We start from the raw sequence: 15,122 nt of genomic DNA on the forward strand, positions 1-15,122 counted from the left end.
ACGGCTCAGAAAAGACATTTTCTTAAATGAAATATCTAGAATCTCATTATAGACCTTATCTCATGAGTATTTTCAATCAATGATTTTGATGATTGGGAACACTAATTTTGAACCCCAATTAAGTATATTGTTTCATAAAAAGAATTCCATATTTCTCACTATTTCCCAAAAATCTGTTTGTATGCAGTTATACTCTGTATTCTGTTAGAAAACAAAATTTACTAAATTTTTTTATTTTTTATTTTCTTGTATATAAGTATACATAATATTCTCAATTTTATACTTTGGTCAACCATGTAAAATATTTACTATTCAGCCCTTCTCAGAAAAAGTTTGCCACCCCTGGAGCTAGATGCTGTCTTCCATTACCGACTTCTGAGGTTCATATCTTATACTTGGAATATAAGGAAACCCTCACCCCCCCTCATTTTTAATTGAAATATCATCTTATACACTGAGTTATAGAGTATATATAATTATATATACCTTATTAAACATTTATTCTTTATTTGATTGCTGTCGAGTTCTGATGAATACACATTTCACCTATCCTAAACAGTAGTTTTACCCAGTTGTGATTTTTGTGGTGGGAGGGTATCTGGTATGCAGTGTATAAATATTGGCAGTCATTTAATCTGAATAGAACTGTCTATATAATCTTAAGTGTTTAAATAAATGTGAAAATTAATTGACCATAAACAAGGATGCTTAAGGGTTAAAGCTGTATAACTGAGAGGAGACCTTCACGTAGCCTTGAAAGGAATGCGGAGAACCGACCAGGGCTTCTGACCTAATGTCCAATCCTCACTTTCTTGTGGTGCACCCTTTTGGGTATCTACTTGGATACTGAACGAACAAGGATGGGCTGGCAATTTGGGATTTAGCCGACCAAATTGTATTCTTATTGGTTAAACAAAATAAAAAATGATGGTACAACATGACAAAATTTCATGCCGGCTTGGGCGTCACCCGGTTAAAAAAAGGCCCCCCATTGTTTTCACCAGGGAACCAGGCCAAACAGCGAAAATCAGCTACTGGAACAAATCTGAAAACACACCCCAACTCAACATCACCAGAGTTAAAGATCGGTACTATCAACATAAGAAGCCTCAATGGCAAAGAAATGGAGCTAGCTGAGGAATTAGATAAGTACCAGATCGACATAATAGGGGTGAATGAAACAAAAAATTCAAAAACTGGTGAGATCTCTCTGAGCAATAAATACAACATGTTATATTCAGGCAATGACAATCAAGGATAAGGAGAAGCTATAGTATTCAACACAAACTACGAGGCTAATCTTCTTGAATGGCAGGCAGTCTCAAGTAGAGTGATGTGGGCAAATATGAGAATGGGGAACTTGAAAATTGTCCCATGGTCCCACAGAAGGTTCTACTAAGGTAGAAGTGGAGGAATTTTTTGAAGCTTTAGAAAAAGCAACTGACACAATGAAAAAGGAAAAGTTGGTCCTTATTGGGGATCTAAATAGCAGAGTAGGAAATGATTGTGAGACATACAAAAATATTTTGGGAAAATTTGGAGAAAAAAGCAAATCTAATAATAATGGCAAATATCTGTTGGATTTCTGCTCAGGACATGGACTTGTTATTACTAACACCATGTTCCAACATAAAAATGTGCACTAATTCACATGGAGAGAAAAGGCAAGGAATACGAAAAGTCTCATTGACTGTGTTATTGTTGATAGTGATGTTTTCTCCCTGGTGCAGGACACCAGAGTGTACAGAGGATTTGAAATTGGAAGTGATCACTATTTAGTCTTGAGCAGGAAAAAATTGAATGTCATATTGAAAAGAATAACATTTAAGAAAGTTTTAAAGCGAATAAAAGTTGAGCAGCTCTCAGATGTGAACTGTAAACTAAAATACACAAAGATTATTGAAGAAAAAATGAAAGAGTTTGAGAACAGGAATCAAACCTTGGAGATTCAGTGGCAAGCCTTGAAGAAAGCCCTGATTGATTCAGCTAGAGAGGCATGTGGTGAGTTGTCTGCAAGGATAGAAAAATTAAAACTTCATGGTGGACACCAGAAGTTAAAGAGGCAGTGAAGGAAAAGAAGAAAGCATATCAAAAGTTGTTGGCAAATAAGTCAGCTTGTGCTCTTAGAGAATACAGAGACAAATGCAAGAATGCTAAACACCGTGTAAAACTAGCTAAACAAAAGTCATGGGAGGACTTTGGCAAGAATATAGAAAATAAATATCAAGAAGGTGGCAAAATATTCTGGAGGTTGTTGAAGCTTAGGAATGGAAATGGAAAGAGTGCTGTAAAAGGAGTTAGAGATGATAAAGGTGACATGAAAATGGGAGAAAAAGATATCCTTGAAGTATGGAGTAATTACTTTGAAAACCTGCTAAATGAAACAAGCAGTGATGACAGCACACCGGTAAAAATACACTAACCAGACATGCAGTCAGGAATACATATCCATACTTGAAGTAGAAAAAGTCATCAAAGGCTTGAAATGTCGAAAGGCAGCAGGAGTAGATGATATTCGACCAGAAATGCTGAAGTATGGTGGTATAAAAGTGTTACAGTGGCTACACTGCATAGTTCAGAAAGCCTGTACAGATGAACGAATTCCTGATGATTGGAGTAGAGCTCTCATAGTACCCATATATAAAAAGGGAAATAAAACTGAATGTGAGAATTATAGAGTATTTCCCTACTCAGTGTTCCTGGTAAGATATATGTAATTATACTTGAGAAACGGTTGAGAAGGATTGTGGAAGAGAAGAACAAGCTGGATTCAGGCCAAATAGAGGCTATCAGGATCAGATCTTCACTTTATGACAAATAGTGGAGAAATCATGGGAATATAACAAACATCTGTATTTAATTTTTATTGATCTGGAAAAGGCATATGACAAGGTGCCAAGAGAGAAGCTATTCGATACGCTACGGTTATATGGTGTCAATGGAGCATTATATCAAGCAATACTTAGTCTTTATTAGAATTGCAAGTCAGCAGTTAGAATTGAAGGAAGTACAGGAAGATGGTTTAATGTTAAATCTGGTGTGAGACAAGGATGTACATTATCCCCTCTGTTATTCGTTATCTATATTGAGGAAAGTGGTATTAAACATGATATCAAAATTGGAGATGTTAATGTCATCGCTTTGCTTAATGCAGATGATGTTATACTTCTAAATAAATCTGCTACAAGTCTGCAAGATTCTTTGACTAAATTGAATAATTGTTGTAATAGATATGGTATGAAGATCAGCAATAAAAAGACAAAGAGAATGAAAATAGGCAGAATCATTGAAAATGTCAACTGTGTTGTGAATGGAGAACCTGTCAAAGTAAAACATTTCAGCTACTTAGGCACGATTTTTAGTGAAGATGGTAAATTAAATATAGAAATAGGCAACAGAATCAGCAAAGCTGGTATGGTGGGAAGTCAATGGAATAAATTCATATGGAATAAGAGAGAAATTAGTCGGAACACTAAATTAGCTGTATACAAGACAGTGTTCAAACCAGTTTTAACTTATGGATCTGAGAGCTGAGTCAGATGTAAAACACTTGACCAAAGACTAGAGACCACAGATATGAGAGTCCTGAGAAAGATTATAGGCGTAAACAGGTGGTATCAATGGCATTATCATATTAAAAACGAGGCTATTAGGAAAGAAGTTGATATTGTCGGCATCCAGGAATGCGTTAGCAGAGCTAATCTCAGGTGGTATGGTCATTGAAACAGAATGGGCGAAGAAAGATTAGCAAAACAAGTGTACTCTGACAGGTTGTGCTGCAAAACGACCCAGAATAAGACCAAGATATAGGTGGATTGACACGGTACAAAGTGCCTTAGACGATAGAAATATATGATCTGATAATGTTGGAATATTGACAAGTAAGACTGATTTGGAGGAAAATTGTAGATAGGAAGTTAGTAATGATGTAATTTTTTTCATGTAGTACTATCATATCCTGTATACCCCTTGAGGGTACATGGCAGGAATTTGATGATGATGTTCTTTTGAAACAAGATAAATGCTGGTCAGTAGCAACTAGGATTTAATGTTTGTTTCTTATCAAATACCGACATGTTTTGCTTTCTGTATATTTTAAATCAGATGATAATAGCGTATGCAGCATAACAACACTTTCATTCATTTATGAATGATTTCTATGTGGCAGTTATCTCCCTCCACACACACACACACACACACACACACACACACACACCACCCCTTCTTATCAGTTTGTTACTTAAATGCTATTTTGGAAAAATTACTAGTTTTAGCAGTTTTTAAATTTACAAATCACTTTGATTTGTAAATTTAAAAATGTGTTAATTCTCAGTTATTGTTAACTAGATTTATTTATGAAACGACGACATTATCAAGATAAATATTATTCTAAGAAAAATGCATTTTTTCTGCTATGGCCAAATGAAGTAATTTGTCAATTGTAGCAAATCACATGGAGATGTACTTGATCACATGGAATGTTTTGCTAAAGTATTATTTGCACATGGGAATTTGGTGTTAGTAACAAGCAAGAAATCAGAATTAAGATCTCCAAAGCAAAAATTGGCTGATGAATGACAAATGCTTTTAAATTTGAAGATAATTGGTAAAACATTTTAAAGTATGTATTCAGCTGCTTGGTTGGGTGGGATATTATTGAAAAGAAAATGAAAGAGTTTGAGAACAGGAATCAAACCTTGGAGATTCAGTGGCAAACTCTGAAGGAAACATTGATTGATTCTGCCAGAGAGGCATGTGGTGAGGTTGTGTGCAAGGATAAAAAAATCAGAACTCCCTGGTGGACACAGGAAGTTAAAGAAGCAGTGAAGGAAAAGAAGAAAGCATATCAAAAGTTCCTGGCAAATAAGTCAGCTTTTACTCTTACAGAATACAGAGACAAATGTAAGAAAGCTAAACAATGTGTAAAACTAGCTAAACAAAAGTCATGGGAGGACTTTGGCAAGAATATAGAAAATAAATATCAAGAAGGTGGCAAAATATTCTGGAGGTTGTTGAAGAAGCTTAGGAATGGAGGAAAGAGTGCTGTAAAAGGAATTAGAGATGATAAAGGTGAAATGAAAACAGGAGAAAAAGATATCCTTGAAGTATGGAGTAATTACTTTGAAAAACTGCTAAATGAAACAAGCAGTGATGACAGCACAGTGATAAAAAACACTGACCAGGCATGCAGTCAGGAATACATATCCATACTTGAAGTAGAAAAAGCCATCAAAGGCTTGAAATGTGGAAAGGCAGCAGGAGTAGATGATATTCGACCAGAAATGCTGAAGTATGGTGGTATAAGAGTCTTACAGTGGCTGCACTGCATAGTTCAGAAAGCCTGGACAGAGGGACGAATTCCCGATGATTGGAGTAGAGCTCTCATAGTACCCATATATAAAAAGGGAAATAAAACTGAATGTGAGAATTAGAGAGGTATTTCCCTACTGAGTGTTCCTGGCAAGATCTATGCAAGTATACTTGAGAAACGGTTGAGAAGAATTGTGGAAGAAAAGCTTGGTGAAGAACAAGCTGGATTCAGGCCAAATAGAGGCTGTCAGGATCAGATCTTCACTTTACGACAAATAGTCGAGAAAGCATGGGAATATAACAAAGATCTGTATTTAAGTTTTGTCGATTTGGAAAAGGCATATGACAAGGTGCCAAGAGAGAAGCTATTCAATACGCTGCAGTTATATGGTGTCAATGGGGCATTATATCAAGCAATACTTAGTCTTTATTTGAGTTGTGAGTCAGCAGTTAGAATTGAAGGAAGTACAGGAAGATGGTTTAATGTTAAATCTAATGTGAGACAAGGATGTACATTATCCCCTCTGTTATTCGTTATCTATATTGAGGAAAGTGGTATTAAACATGATATCAAAATTGGAGATGTTAATGTCATCGCTTTGCTTAATGCAGATGATGTTATACTTCTAAATAAATCTGCTACAAGTCTGTAAGATTCTTTGACTAAATTGAATAATTGTTGTAATAGATATGGTATGAAGATCAGCAATAAAAAGACAATGAGAATGAAAATAGGCAGAATCATTGAAAATGTCAACTGTGTTGTGAATGGAGAACCTGTCAAAGTAAAACATTTCAGCTACTTAGGCACGATTTTTAGTGAAGATGGTAAATTAAATATAGAAATAGGCAACAGAATCAGCAAAGCTGGTATGGTGGGAAGTCAATGGAATAAATTCATATGGAATAAGAGAGAAATTAGTCGGAACACTAAATTAGCTGTATACAAGACAGTGTTCGAACCAGTTTTAACTTATGGATCTGAGAGCTGAGTCAGATGTAAAACACTTGACCAAAGACTAGAGACCGCAGATATGAGAGTCCTGAGAAAGATTAGAGGCGTGAACAGGTGGTATCAATGGCAATATCATATTAAAAATGAGGATATTAGGAAAGAACTTGACATTGTCAGCATCCAGGAATGCGTTAGCAGAGCTAATCTCAGATGGTATGGTCACTTAAATAGAATGGGAGAGGAAAGATTAGCAAAACAAGTGTTCTCTGCCAGGTTGGCAGGAAAACGACCCAGAGGAAGACCAAGATATAGGTGGATTGATACGGTACAAAGTGCCTTAGACGATAGAAATATAAGATCTGATAATGTTGGAGTCTTGACAAGTAATAGACTGATTTGGAGGAAAATTGTAGATAGGAAGTTAGTAATGGTGTAATTTTTTCATGTAGTACTGTCATATCCTGTACACCCCTTGAGGATACATGGCAGGAATTTGATGATGATGATGATGGTTGGGGGGGGGGGGCTTAATTTTATCCCTATGAACTGGACTACTGAGACTAGTCTATAATACTGTGTGCAAGAACAAAGAAATTCCCAAGTTCATATGAAATGAAGATACATTAAGTCTCATTGATGCTATTGTTGTTCTTCCTTTTTCCCTCTTTTACCTTGTGGTGTTGAGGGTTTTCTATTCATTTAATTGCAACTGCACACAAGGATTAGCACTATGCCTCCCAGTGTATTCTTTGTCTGTAGAAAAGTGTTGAGTTCTCAAGGCAAGTTTGCCTGCTTGTGAGATGAAACACCCCAGTGTTTCATGTGAGATGAAACACTGGGGAGAAAAACCTTGCAGTCCACATCCAAAAGACTGACTAACTTGACTATGTCTGAGAAAGATCCTAAGTTTCTCACGTCAGCAATGGGAATTGAACCCAAGAAGCTACTTTCCGAGGCATGGTTGTGAAGCCCATAGCCACTCGGCTAACCATGCAGATGTTATTGTATAGAAGGAGTAACTTCATGCTGATTTCTTTCAGCGCACAAGAATATGCAGGAGATAATAGAAAGATATTCTGTATGTCTGAACTTATGTGAAAGATTTTTAAATGAAACAAGATATGATGGAAAATATACCTAAGGAATGTAGTTTGGAGTATATATTAATACTTGAGGTAGAAAATGTTACAAAAAATCTGAAATGTGGATAAGCAGCAGGAGTAGATGATATTCATATTTGGAGATAAAAGTTTTGACCAAGTTTCTGCATAATTCAGAAACTTGGTCAAAAGGGTAATTGGTAATGGAGAGCTCTGCTCCAAGAGGCTAAAATATCATGGGAGTATAATAAGGATTTCTAATTGCTTTGCAGATTTGGAAAGATGATCAAGTAAGTGCCAAGACAAAAGCCATTTAGAATGCTACAATTATATGATGTAAATGGATATTATATTGAGCAATACATTGTCTATATTTGAGTTTCAAATCAGCAGTTAGCATTGAAGGGGATATAGAAAGATGGTTTGTTAAACAGGTGAGAGACAAGTGTGCATGTTACCTCCATTGTTATTTGTGTGTATATATGTGCATACATGGGTGTGTGCACACTCTCTCTCACTCAGTTCAAGTCTACAGATTCCTTGGCTAAATTGAATGACAGCTGTAACAAATTAAGCATGAAAATCAGCAATAAGACTATGAAATTAGCAAGAGACCACTGATAACATCTCCTGCATTCTGAGTAGAGAACTTACAGAACAAGTAACACCTTTCAGTTATTTTGGCACCAATTTAAATGAAGATGGCAAGTTAAATATGGACATTCAAAATGGAATAAACAAAGCTGGTATTCTGGAGTCACCTGCATAAATTATATGGAACATAAGAGAAAGTAGTCGACATTAAACTTGCTGTATACAAGTTTAATGTTGTGGGATGAAACACCCCAGTGTTTCATGTGAGATGAAACACTGGGGAGAAAAACCTTGCAGTCCACATCCAAAAGACTGACTAACTTGACTATGTCTGAGAAAGATCCTAAGTTTCTTATGTCAGCGATGGGAATTGAACCCAGGACGCTACTTTCCGAGGCATGGTTGTGAAGCCCATAGCCACTCGGCTAACCATGCAGATGTTATTGTTGAGAAGCAGTAACTTCATGCTGATTTCTTTCAGCGCACAAGAATATGCAGGACTGTTTCAAACTAGTTTTAAATTATGGATTTGAAAGCAAGTTAGAAATAAAACACTTGATCAGACTGAAGATCTCAGATGAGAGAGAGAAAAATTCGAAGAATAAACAGAAAGCAATAAGTATAACTATATTGAAATTGAAGATATTAGATATTAGGAAGGAACTTGATATTGCTAGCATTCATGGAATATGCAAGCAGAGCTAATCTCAAGTGGTTCGTCACTTAATTAGAATGATAGACGAAAGGAGAAAGGACACCAAAGCAGAATTGATGACAGGAAAAAGATCCAAAAGACCAAGATCTAGGCTCATCAATACAGTTAAAAGTGTATTGATGAGCCTTAAAAGACTGAAATATTAAATCTGACAGATAAGATTAATTTGAAGGAAAATTGATGGGGCATTAGTAGTAATGTAAAGTTTTCTTGTAATTTTCTTAGTGTTCTGTAAGTATATGCATTATGTGCAGTAGAAAAACCATTTTTTATATCAATTTAAGCATTTTGATAATTTAATACTTGACATTTTTTTTTAATAATGTGAATCCCTCCATCAAGGGCTATAAATCCATACATAGTATATCAGTATTTTGGGTTGAATTACCATGAAATTATCCACAATTGAATGCTCTAAAGACCAAACATAACTTTTTGAAGCCACTTCTGGGCTTTTGTTCTCATACCACTCTGTGTATGTTATTGAGAAAAGATTTAGGTTATATTTAGGTTATATAAAACATTCATTGAGTGAATTTGGAGAGAAACAAAGAGCTTTAGTAAACAGTGCAGAAATTGTGCAGCAAACATCTTACATTGGTATGATATCCAAATCATATACATTTAATTCTGTGATATTGCATGAATGAAGGAGAAACAAAAATCATATCTGCTCATTGATCAATATCCACAATCATTTTTCGGCAAACACCTATAGTAACTTTACTCGTTTAGCAAACTACGGAAAAGTCTTAAAGAGCCCGTGTAGCTCAGTGGTTGTGCTCCTCGGCGCTAGGCTGCCCAACAAGAGAGCATGCTAAGTTCGATTGTAGTCACCAGCTGGAGGAACATTTCTTCTTTGTTTGAGAGGTTCCCAAGTTAGTTGATCTCTGACATGGGCAAATGCATTTTTTTCTCCCAGAAACTCAAGAAAATCAACTGTAGAACTAACACTATTTTCAGACGTTACAAATTTTGCATTATTATTAATGTCTGCTGTCTCTTCACTGGGTGGCGCTTAAAATTAGTGATATCCTTGAGCCAGCTATCTCTGATTGGCTGCTAGTGGAGATTCAACTGCCCACTCAGTCTCCAAAAGTTAGGGCTAAAACGGCCTTGCCTACTCAATAAAGGGAATAATAGGCATTAGCCTAATAGCTGAAAAGTCTCATTCCATCAGTACTGTGCCAAAGGAAATTCACTATAAAAACCTGTTTCCTTAGTCCCCACAAGTCTTGTATATTAAAAGTCAGAGAGAAAGTATCACCTTGAGCAGAAAGTAACAGAGAACTGTATAATGCCTGATGTTTATATGGTAAGGAAACTTTTGGTGTGATGTGTTCGTTAGAAAAGGCTAGAAGGAGATGTCAGTCCAAGGAGCTAACATTCTGTCTAGTGATTGGTATGTTATTGAGGACAGGGGAAGGTGTTTTAAAAGAAAGACAAATATTTTAAAGAATTTTTGTAGTATACTTAAAGCAGGGTTGATCTACCTAGATCTTGGTCTTCATCTGAGTCTTTTTCCTGCCATCCTGATAAACTTGTTTTGCTAACCCTTTCCTCTCATTCTGTTTAAGTGACCATGCTAAGATTAGCTCTGCTCACACATTCCTGCTAACACTGTTAAGTTCCTTCATATATCCTCATTTTTAATGATTCTGTCATCTGTTCACTACTGTGATCATTCTCAGAGCTCGTTTGTAGTCCCCAGTGTTTGATCATGTTGTTTATTTCTAATCCAGCTCTCAGATCCATAAGTTAAAATTGGTTGAAACAGTCTTGTATGTAGCTAGTTTAGTGTTTTTGACTAATTTCTTTTATTTATAAATTTATTCAGTTGACTTCCTACCATACTTACTTTGCTAATTCTGTTTATTTCCATATTTATTTACCATCTTCACTAAAAAAAAAAAAAAATTGCCTAAATAGCCTTTTAATTTTCCATAATCGCTACTGAAGCTGCACACACTTAAAATTTAATTATGATCAGAAGAGAAGACCATAACAGATTTGTGGGTTTTGTCAGAGTAATTATATCCTTCATTAATTTCAGTCTTATGCAATTGAATACTTAAATCTTGTTAAAGAAATAATTGCTTTTAGGGATAATATAAGGATCTGGTTGTGTAATGAAAACTGAACCTCATCGCATAATGATTGCTAATAATAAGACGTTTGACAGCTTAACAGCATTATTGAACATGATACTGGCAAAAACTTGTATATTTCCCATTGCTCTTTTAGATTAAAATTAAAGCTTTATATTTATTTATGCTTTACTAGTTGTAGTTTGATTAACCACTTTTGATGAGGATTTTTTTTTTCACGGTTCATTATCAAAGGATCTTAACAGTTTAAGCCTTTCCATGAGAACTTAACAGTTTAGTAGTAACAAAAGTATCAAATGGTGCAAACTTTTATGATAATTAAAAGAATGTATGATTCATTTTATTTTAAAATAATTTCTATTTGAAATGTGATTAAATGTTACTTTTTTTCTCTAAATTTTCAGTTTTTTAGAAAATGAATGAAATGTTTGCTGTGGTATATAAAGAATAGAGAGTTAACATCATCTGCATAAAACTGTCATTCTTTCAGGAAAATATTTCATTATATTTTTTATTTATGGGTTTGCATAATTCCCCCCCCCCCCCATTTCCAACAAAGTTTTTCTTTTTATTATAGAGTATAAATGTCCTGCCTACGTCTTCACATAGTACATAATCCATTACTGGATGAACCTTTGCCCTTGCATGGAGGAACATCTCAATCATATAATAAAGATTTTGCGACAGTTTTTCGGTTCGATTTTTTGAATTCTGATGTTTTTCCATATAACAGAATGTATCTAGTAGTAATTTCCCTCACCCTCAAGGACCAGAGAATCATTTATAATGGTGCAAGGTCCATCATGGTGACTAAGTAAAAAAAAAAAAAAAGACCCTTCTCTCTCTCTCTCTCTCTCTCTCTCTCTCTCTCTCTCTCTAGGAAATAAATACACAGGTAGTGAACATTTTTGTGGCTTTTTACATCCTCTTAGAAACATCTATTTGTCTGTCTTCTAAGGAAAAGCTTCCTCCTCTTGCTTTTCTGTGCGTTTACCAGATTCCTTGCTCCTGTGGCTTATCTTACAGACATTCTGGGACATCTTTTATTCGTCATGAAGAACATACATTGAGCCTGCTGAACATGCTAACGTCACCAGGCACGACACTGAGATTCTCTTGAATAAGAATCTTTTACAAGAGCTGATTTCTTATGGAACATTTTTATTAAAGGGGGGAAAAAACTTATGAATCTTTGCTCCATTCCTCAAACTTAAATAGATCCAGTGATCTTTGTTTATCTTCTTAAGGAAGGATAGTACCTTTTTCAGTCTGCTAATCTTTCTTAATTATGTATGTATTTATAAATTTTTTCTGAGTTATGAAAATGTTAACTTTTTTTTTTTTTTTTTTTAACATTACTGTAGCTACTATGGTGGTGCCTTTTGGAATTTTTTAATTGTTTAAATTGCTATTCTATTCCTGTACTTGAATATGCCTGTGAAACAAATGGAAAATTTTCCATGTGAGTTTTCTGTCTTCTATTTTTATTATTAGTATGCCTACTCATGGTATTCCAATTTTAAAAGAAAATATATTGCATATTATATCACATGTCTTTAATTTACAGCTTTAAGATAACATTATCCATCACTATGTTCACACCAGCTGTGCCAATGACACTATCCTTCCATTTTAGACTGACTTAAGAGGGAAGTGACCAGTGATAAAGTTAGCTGACTTCTTACTGAAGTTGTCAGGTTATTTTTGATTTTAATGGTATAAACAGCACATATTTAGTTCTGTGAATAATTTCAATTTTATAATTTCATACTTTTGTTTCTTTTTGTCCAATTGTTTGCATTTTTTCATATTGTCATTTTGTGTACTCTATGATTTTCAGCCAGTTCCTTTATTTACTGATCTCAGCTATAGTTTTTAAACGAAATTTATCACTCTTCAGTATGGATTAAGTTTTCTTGGCTATAATATGTTAGGTATTTATAAGCCTTATTTCTCAAGTTGCAGTGTACATTGTTAAAAAAAAGTATGGTGGTCAATTTTTTTTTTTTTTTTATTTGATTATTTTTCTTTATTTTATAACCACCCCCACACATGAAAAGTCACAGGACCAATAACACAACAGTGCTATGTGTCGGTTTGCTATAGCTAATAAAATTTTGTTTACATTTGGTTCACAATATGAATTTGATTTTGTTTCTGTCAGTCCAAAGATTGAAAACTTTTTTTTTTAATAATAAGATACCAAATATGAAATGACTGTATAAAGCAGGGAAAAAAAATCTAGATTCATCTTTGCTTTTCTTTATTTTCTAGTTTTAATACAAAATGCAAACGGTTGTAGTATTTCTCACAGCATTAATCCCAACAGATATAGTTTGTGAAGAAATTTAGTTCAAGATCATGAAGGGTTTTGTGCTTTTTATCATTTACAATAGTGAGCTTAAAATAGCATTGGTTCTATAAGTGTTAGGCCAGATCTTTTTTGTACTTCATTATAGCACATTTCATTATAGTGGTGGTCGCATGTCTATCGTGTGTGTATGTTTCTGTTAGAATGAAATAGGATCTTTTCATGAGTAAGGCAAACATTTCAATCACTTTCTGATGTTTAATAATGTTTATTTAATTTACAAATATATGTGTATTATTAGTGAAATAGTTTGTTTTAATGTTATAAAATCATAATCATATATATAAAATAGTATTCTAAATTATTTTAACTAGTGACCACTATTAATTTATATTTGTGTTTTAATATTTGAACCCAGTACATTACAAAATCTAAATTTAAGTCAAAAATTTAATTTGGCAAAGAGAATTTGAACACAAAAAAATGGCTAAGATATGTTTTTCAGTAGTTCATATTTGTTTTAGATGAATTACTGAGCAAAATGCTAAATATTTATTCACATTGAATAAATTGTAAGTACTGGGGAAGAGGCCCATCATGTACACTTTACATATCTCCTGGGCCAGCCATTCCCTGTGAAGGTGGCTAGCCTTGGTTTTCTGCTACTTTACTTCCACTAAGTGCAGTGGATGTGGGGTCGCTATTATTATTGCGGCCCCCCCACCCAACACTGTTTAGTTCCACAGTGCTTTGTGCGACCTAATGAAGCAAAGAAGGCTGCAGATGAAGCAAAGATGAGGTTTGCCCACATCGATGGAGACCACCTGACGTTACTGAATGTGTACCATGCTTTCAAGCAAAGTAAGTCCCAATATTTTATTTCATTTTAATATTTTCTTATGTAATGAGTTTTTAATGCAGTATTAATTTCCTGTAAATTTTAACCAAATTCATTCATTTACTTAATGTTTTGGAATAAGAGAAAACTGTAAAACATAGGTGGTAAAGTATTTAATATGTAAAAAAAGTCATATAAAGTCTTTCTCCCTCTCTCTCTCTCTCTCACACAGAATGTAAGTTTAAATATAAGGAATACTTGCACATATCCAATCAAAATTTTTCTAAGAAAAAAGAATTGCTCTTTGTTAAGCTTTAAGAATTTTCAAATTTAGGTTTCTTCAGCACAGTTTACTACCACTTGAACTAACTTGCTACTGTAAACTCACTCTGTAAAAAGTGGCGACTGTCAACATCAGTCCAATTCTCTAACATAGTCTTCATTTCTTGAATTGCTTCTAGAAAAATTTTTCTGGAAGTTTCATTGCAAGAAACTACATACATTTCAGTTAAATACATATCAGAATAGTTGTATAAAATAGTTTGTTATTGTTATTGTGAATAATAAACATAAGCATTAATGCATTCAAATTTTATGTCTTACCTCCTTTCAAGTTTATCTTAAAAGGAGATAAGACATAACATTGATCATATCTGAATAACATAGAGAAACAGTAAAAAAATTATCGATGATGTGACAATCATCAAATACTCTGTTTTCGTTAGTTACCATTTTTTGTATCTCATCTCAAGAATTAAAAGTATAAAGAGTGAAAAAAATTATCCCTTAGCAGACTTTTATACTCTTTTTTTTTGCTATTATGTTTGATTCTTGGTATGCATTATCATAAATAAGAGCATCAATATATATATATATATATATATGCATGCTTCAATTGCAAAAAAAAAATGTAATTATAGTCAACTCTCACTGCAGTAAATACCACCAAAAAGTAGTCTTGACCAAAGCCTTTAAGGACAATGCTGTTTCTTCAGATGAGATTTAGATAAGCATTGAGAATAAGAAACATTGCGTTTCCCCACCACCACCACCACACACACACACAATTTTTCTATACATATATATTCAATACTATACAATAGTATAGGAACAAGCTGTGTTCATGCCAAAATACTGGTTCTCGGGATTAGATTTCATTTTTAGAGAAATAGTTGAGAATAACAAGAATCT

The 15,122-nt window shown here is 34.1% G+C and overlaps 1 protein-coding gene across 2 annotated transcripts in view; it reads left to right on the forward strand.

The window, feature by feature from the left end:
- Positions 1-15,122, forward strand: part of Dhx15 (DEAH-box helicase 15) — a 158,389-nt gene that overhangs the window by 106,879 nt on the left and 36,388 nt on the right. For both annotated transcript variants that reach the window (XM_090404090.1, XM_090404089.1), the window contains exon 10: positions 13,832-13,954. In XM_090404090.1, the coding sequence (XP_090260216.1) occupies positions 13,832-13,954 (123 nt within the window). The remainder of the gene's footprint in view (positions 1-13,831; positions 13,955-15,122) is intronic.

Source organism: Typopeltis vanoorti, chromosome 14 (genome assembly GCF_054136105.1).
Source record: "Typopeltis vanoorti isolate ZY-2024b chromosome 14, IOZ_Tvanoo_1.0, whole genome shotgun sequence".
Classification (NCBI taxonomy): domain Eukaryota; kingdom Metazoa; phylum Arthropoda; class Arachnida; order Uropygi; family Thelyphonidae; genus Typopeltis; species Typopeltis vanoorti.